Source organism: Juglans regia, chromosome 9 (assembly GCF_001411555.2).
Source record: "Juglans regia cultivar Chandler chromosome 9, Walnut 2.0, whole genome shotgun sequence".
Lineage (NCBI taxonomy): Eukaryota > Viridiplantae > Streptophyta > Magnoliopsida > Fagales > Juglandaceae > Juglans > Juglans regia.
Window position 1 is genome coordinate 1,622,449 of NC_049909.1, and position 7,475 is coordinate 1,629,923.

The 7,475-nt window shown below is 36.3% G+C and overlaps 1 protein-coding gene across 1 annotated transcript; it reads left to right on the forward strand.

Annotated features, from left to right (window-relative positions):
* The first annotated feature begins 2,622 nt into the window (after positions 1 to 2,622).
* LOC108990752 (membrane-anchored ubiquitin-fold protein 3) lies at positions 2,623 to 6,188 on the forward strand. The gene is made up of 4 exons (XM_018964821.2): positions 2,623 to 2,790; positions 2,886 to 3,112; positions 3,676 to 3,846; positions 5,804 to 6,188. The coding sequence occupies exons 2-4, from the start codon at positions 2,983 to 2,985 to the stop codon at positions 5,857 to 5,859; spliced, it is 357 nt and encodes a 118-aa protein (XP_018820366.1). The 5' UTR covers positions 2,623 to 2,790; positions 2,886 to 2,982; the 3' UTR covers positions 5,860 to 6,188.
* The last annotated feature ends 1,287 nt before the right edge of the window (positions 6,189 to 7,475 follow it).

Sequence of the window (7,475 nt, forward strand, 5' to 3'; positions counted from 1 at the left end):
GTTTTTGAGTCTTCAGAATCCTTTTGTCTTAGTCCAGTTTACTTGTTTACTGACTAAATCTTCAAGGTCTTAGGAAATACATATATGTTTAAAACAAGAATCTATGAAAGCATCGGAAATTTCTTCAATAGAAAACTTAGAATATGCATGTGAGAATGGACCATCAAAATGTACCAATAAATTTAGAGTGTCTCTGGATATACAAAAGTGAGAAAAAAGTGGATGTGTTTGATCAATTTCATATTTAATAAGAAAAAGAAAAAAAAATAAAACATGTTAAAAAGAGCCATGCTTAAGGGTGTAAACTCAAATGCAGATATGGTTATCTACTAAATGCAGATATGGGTTTATAAGCGATTCAAGTACCTATCCGAGTTATCTCGGTTATAAAAATTTGGGTATTCGGTTATCTAGGTTTTAACCAGATATCCAGATTTGTTAAAAATTTATTTTAAGGAGGAGGGCTACAAACACAAAACGATGTTGTTTCATCTATAAGGCAATTTTTCTTTTAAATATAAACTTTGGTTACATATATCAGGTATTAACTTGGTACTCGCATTCAATTAGGAGCAGAAATCTGAATACTCTTTTGGGTAAAACAGGGCGAATACCCATAAGGATGAACCAAGTTTTCAAGGTTCCGAAAAAAAAAAAAAAAAAAAAAAAAAAAAAAGCTGACTAGGATGCATAACCCTAGCCGTGATTAGTTTCAAATGGAGAGGCAAATAACATGAGAGATGATTGGAGTGTCACATGCGTTAGGTGTAGGACTGTAATTAATCTAAGCTAAGTCCATCTTTTGGGTTATTGAGTCCTGCTTGACTCAAATAACTCAAGTTCGAATTGAGAGCTCATCGAGCAGATATGAACTCGAGCTGATTAAAAAGAGCTTGAAAGGAAAACTGCTCACCCCCATATGAGCATCATGGTGAAGTAAAGTGCTCCCCACCTAAGTGAGCACCACGTAGATCAAAAGTGCTCACCACCTAGGTGAGTACCAGAGATAGCAAAAGTGTTCCCCACCCAAGCGAGCACATGTGCAGCAAAACTTCTCGTCACCTCGGCGACCACCGTGGGAGCAAAAGGGATCGCCACCCACACAAGCAAAGTGCTCGCCCTCAAGCTAGCATTAGGGAGAGCAAAAATACTCGTACTCAAGCAAGCAATGTGATAAAAGCAAAGTGATCACCTCAAGGCGAGCACTACGTGAGGCAAAAGTACTCTCCAACTCGGCTACTACTAAAGGAGCAAAAGTGCACGTCACCTGCGCAAGCAACATGGAGGAGCATGAAACTCTCCACTTCAATGAGCATCGTAGAAAATTAAATTCCTCGCCTAAGATGAGCATCATGAAGAGTAAAAGTGATTGCCACGTCGACAAGAATCATGGTAATGCAAAGTACTCGCCGCCAGGCGAGAATGAGGAAGAGCAAAAGTGCTCCCCCTCAAGCGAGCATAACGGAGAGGAAAAGTGTTCGCCACCTAGCGAGTATTAGGAGAACAAAGTGTTCAGCCCCCATGTGAGCACTATGTAGAGCACAAGTGCTCGCTACCTTAGCATGTATCATGGAAAAGCAAAGTGCTCACCCACAGGAGAACATCAAAGAGAGTAAAAGTGTTTGCCCCAGGCGAGCACCTCGGATTGCAAAAGTGCTTGCTTCCTATACGAGCAATGTGAAGGAGCATGAAGCTCGCCATTTCAACAAGCATCATGAAAAATCAAAGTGCTCGCCTCCAAGCGATTCGATGAGCACCGAGAGAGCAAAAGTATTCGCTCCCCAAGCGAGCATTATAGGAGACTGTTATCATATTCTGAATATTCATAAAAGCATACACATAAACTTATTTCACTTAACACTATTAATTGTGGATTTGATATATTTAGATAAAACTCTTCCTTTTATCAATTTGATATTATTAATTTGTATGTTTGGAAGTTCTCCTTTCTCATTTGAAATTATTAGTATGGGAATCAAGCACGTGCCACGTGCCTTGCACATACATGCGTAACTAATACCGTTGAAAATACAAAGAAAGCCTTTTTGACAAATACTTTTCTTGGTTAAATAAATACTTTCTATTTTTAAAAACATATTTTCTAAAAATATTTTCTGTTTTTGAAAAAAAATATACTTCTACTATTTTGAATTGTTTTTTAACATTTTCATAGTAATTTGAAATTTTTGATAGTTTTGGAGGTTATTTGAAAAGATTGATAGTTTAAAGAGGTGATTGCTAATTTAGTAATAGTTTGAGGGATTTATGTATTGAAAAATGATATTTGTAGTTTTAAGATATGCAAGTTTTATATGTATTATTTTTGAAAAAAAGTTGATAAGTCTATAAACTATTTGAAAAAATTGTTTTTTAATAATAAATCTCGATTTTTAAAAAAAAAAATATTCGAAATTTATACACCTTAAAACATATACACAGCATTACTCGTATATTTTCCCGTGTTTTCTTTTATGTTTTTATGCTTTAATGCGTCATCGTTATAAAGACGAAGTTTTTTAATGCGAAAGACGAAAGCAAATGAAAAACAACGTCGTTTTCTATGAGGTTCAGGTTCGGTTTGCAATGAGATTTGTGAAACACGTTTTGACTCTGAGATATCTTCGTCAGCCCCAACCAAACCAATACCATTTCTTTTTCTTTTCTTTCTTTCTTCCTTTCAAAAACCAGCACCCAATCAGATAAATAAAAAAATAAAATAAAATAAAACGAGAATAAATTTCATCCTTGAGTAGATGAGCCTCTTCTGATCTTCAACTACGGCTGCGGAAGGTTCATTTGATCTTTATATTTCTCTGTTTTTTCTTTTTTTACTTAGAATTTTTTATTTTCGTTTTCGCTGTATTGAAGTTTGATTGGATTTATAGTCTACGAATTCGGAAGGTAAAGCACGTTTCCGGTAGCGGGGTCGGGACACCTTCGAATCGATCGGTCGGAGTAGCGTCAGAGAAATTCAAACTACAGATGCCGGTGGAGGACCTGCTCGACATCAAGTTCAGGCTCTTCGATGGCTCCGATTTGGGCCCTTTTCAATACTCCTCGGCCTCCACCGTCGATATGCTTAAGCAGAGGGTTGTCTCCGATTGGCCCAAAGGTTGGTCCCTCTGCTCACCTATTAACCCCCGCTTCTTATTTTATGATTCCCTATTCGGTTTCTCTTAATCTTTTATAGTATTTGACTCTCTCTATCTCTCTCTCTCTCGATTGATTAGTAATTTATAAAATTCACATATTTATTTACTTGTTAATTATTTTTTTTAATTTTTTCGTATCAATTTTTCCATTTTTTATATGGATGATCATTTTGTAGACATTTAAACAGGAAGAATTTAAAACCGTCATTAAAGGTTGCTTGTTGGGTAGCGGAGTTTTGGTTATTTTGTGGGCATTTGGCCGCGTTTCAATTTGATTCTATTTTTTCGTGGAATCGAACCCGGAAACAATCTATGGGAGATTTATAAGTTTTAAATAACTAAGACATTTACAGTTCTTTTGATATTTTGTATGAGTCTTTTTGGACCAATGTTCCTTCAGTAAATTCTTTGATTTTTGTCTTAAATACACTGATAAAAGCTAGACTGAATCAGGTGACAATGGGGAATGTCTTTCATCCGGGTTTGTGTTTTGATTTTTCTTAAATGCTTTTCCTATCCATAGGTAAGACAATCGTACCAAAGGCAGCGAATGAGGTGAAACTAATCAGTTCTGGTAAAATCTTGGAAAACAACAAGACCGTTGGTCAGTGTAGAATGCCTTTTGGTGACAGTGCCGGAAGTGTTGTAATAATGCATGTTGTCGTACAGCCATCTCTAGCAAAGACTAAAACAGGTGATTTGCATCTTAAATTAAAGTTATGAATGTTTCAGTTCCGTACAAAGATGTTTTTCCTCCTTCATACCATGGCTTTGACATTTACCTCGAAATCAGTCTATGAACTTGCTTCTGGTAGTGGATAATGTTTTCAGTTCCGACTTGAACTCCATTAAATGCAACTTCACTGCTCAATTTGCTTTTACACATTGTTGTCCTACCTCTGGTTGGTTACTTGCAAATGTCTTGTTGAACCCACATGATTTTTTTCTGGTTATGCTTTTTATTATCCTAGGGAAGAATTTTTTGTTTGTTTTTATGAGTAAAGCTTTATTGATTCAGCATGCATAACCAAGTGCACTGGATGTACACAAGAGAAGACATCTAGCTAGTAAGAAGTAGATACAAGAAATCATGAACATTAAGCCCATTGAAATCTAAAGCTATTTCCCAGAAAAACAGTGAGTTGAAAAAGTATCTTCTTGAGTTGCTCTATTGAGCATTCCTTATCATTGAAATTCCAATCGTTTCTTTCCCTCTAAATGCACCACAAAAGGCATTTCGGGACCATCTTCCATATTGCTGCAATCTGCAGGATACCATGAAGACTTCTCCAGCTGGAAAGAAGATCTGACACCCTCCTAGACATAACCCATACCAATCCAACTCTGCCAAAAATGTCATCCCATAGGGCCCTGGAAACCTCACAATGATGCAGCAAGTGGTCTACTGTTTCACCAATTTTCCTACCCATACCACACCAGTTGATCACTATAATTCGGTATTTCCATTGGTTGTCCATGGTCAGGATCTTCCCTAATGCTGCTGTCCATACAAAGAAAGCAGTCTTTAAAGGCACCTTTTTCTGATAAATAAGTCTATAAAGGCGCCTTACTCTTCCAAATGTTCCTTAAAGGGAAATGATTACTCTCCTAATTAGTGATGACCCTATAGAATGCACAGACAGAGAATTTCCCTCTTTAGAGGGACTCCATGACATCGTATCTGCTTCTTGAAATTTGTTTCGGTAGAGTACAATAACTTGAAGAATTAGATAAGAACCCCAGCTTCCCAATCATGTGCCGCTCTAAGGAATCGAACATTCCATTGAATAGAACCACCCAAAATTTCCAATAACTCAGCCACTGATGCCTCCAGTCTGCTCACAATCATATATATGGAAGGGAAACTGTTCTTAACCGCTCTATCACCTCACCAAGTGTCATCCCAAAAACTGATCATAGAACCATCACCCACCATGAATCTGATGTGTTGAGAAAAAATCCCTAAACCCTTTTGTTTTTCCACATGCCCACACCATAAGCACCTTGTACCTCCAAAGAGCACCATCCCCCCCAATTACCACCATATTTGGAAGTTATCACCACCTTCCATAATGCCATAGCGATTTTCCAAGGGGAGCCCGGTTCAACATCTTTAGATTTTGGATCCCCTACCCACCTCATGAGATTGGGGAGCATAATTTATTACACCCCCTCCACCCCATTTCATATGCCTATTTACTCTCATTGGATAGCTCACTTATTCCTCAGCATCATGATTGTCCACATCTTGGCCAGCCATGACGATTGACAGATGTCAGTATCCTATGTTGATTTTTCTTAGGATTGACAAGTATAAATGTGAACATGGTCAAGCAAGGCTGGTTGAATCTTTTACATTAGACCATGTGCTGTGTCTAGTTCTATCAGTGCTACCATTTATTAGATTTTTATAGTTAATGTCAATATGATGGCTCATAAACCTTCTTTTCTTATAAGCAAATGAAAGAAGTAAAAAACCTCAAAATTTGAAGTTTGTCAGCTTAAAATGCATTGAACCGGAACCATTATGGGGACATTGACTGAGTCAATTTTATGGCATGCATGATTTTTTTTTTTTTGGCCCTAAGAATTTGATTGTGGTTGGTGGAAGCTGCTCAGTTTGACATTTCATAATGCTTTTGTGTGGACAGAAAAGAAGATTGATGATTCACCTAGGAAAATTGTCTGCTCGTGTTCCATCTTGTGAAAGCAACTGTGATATATCTTTAGCTGCAGAAGCATAACGTGTCTGTTGCAGCGCTCATCAGTACAACTTCATATTGTCGATGATATGTAATTATAAAAACAATTTCTGTTGTTGATGACCTTAAAGTTCTTTTTCTATCAAAGGGTTGACAGCATTCAGTGGCCTCTGATTTCTACAACTATGAATTAAGCACTTTTTTTTTATTTTTTTTTTGGGTTGTTTTTCTGTCATTTCTACAACAAAGTTGTATACATCTGTCTATGTAAAGACGAAATCTGCAACGAGATTTCAATGAGAATTGAGAATGCCCGCTGTCTGTTTATTCTGAATTCTTTTATGGCCGGGTTTGATCCAATTATTGGTTACTAATTTAAGAATAGGAAGTTAAAAATATCTTTATTTATTTCCCCTTAGGGGGGGTTTTGCAACAATAGAAACAAATTCGGTATAATTAAATCAGTTACAAACACGAAACTGGAATATTGTGATGAGTTTAAATTCAAACAAGATGGGGTAACTTATTCATGTTTTACAACCTCCAATTATAAGCCCCGATCGACACATTTACGTCAAAATCAATAGGTGCCATGGCTGGGAAAAGTTATCATAAGCAACAAAGACACTCAAAAAATTCATCCACTCAGCCCCTACAATACACCCAATCAACTACTTACAGAGCAACAAATATACCCAATCAACTACTTTCAGAGCAACAAATACATATAGCCCCTAAAATATACCATATGCATCAAATATTAACCCTACTTAGTGAGTAACCCGCCGGGCAATGGAGATCGAGCGACTGAGTGGTGAGAAAGAGTTGAGACGCTTGAGTGAGAGAAAGAGCCCCAGTGTGAGAATCAAACATTCGGAGGAGAGGGAGAGAGGGGGCTTCAATTCAGGCCTTCAAAGGCGAGAGAGAGAGAGAGAGAGAGAGAGAGAGAGAGATGATGATGAAATTAATTGAGATTCTTTTCATGCAATTCTATTCTTCAATTTAGTAGCTCATAGGTTTGTTTGAAATATCCAATCTTGACGAGGTTACACATCTTCAAAAACTTTCTTATATAAGGTTGGGAAACAAGCATTCCGAGGAATATACTCAAAAGTTAGTGAGTAATGTTAGATATGGTTTTTTAGTATACAAATGGAGTATATTTTTTTTCAGATTTTTCCAAAATTTTCTAATAGATTGCATGAAATTTGATATCTTAAAATTGTTAATCAAGATATGAGGTTTACATAAAATACCTTACCTAGATTCTCGCGGTGATACATTGATAATCTTCACAAAATGACTTTATCAACCTATAAACACAAATACTAATACGACATATGACATCCTGATTCTAGATTTAGGCTGTGTTTGGTTTCTAAACTATAAAAATATAAAATACAGTTACACTAATATAGTTATACTAAATCACTATAAAAGTATAAAATAGATTTTTTTAAAACAGTTTTTTTCAAGTAGTTTTTTTTTTATAAGTAGAATTCTTTTTACAAATTTACATTTTATTAAAACCGAAAAATCGGATTGAATCAGACTGAAACCGATAAAATTGGATGTATTGGTGTAGGGGTAATCGGTACGTAATCGGTTTTTAAAAATATAA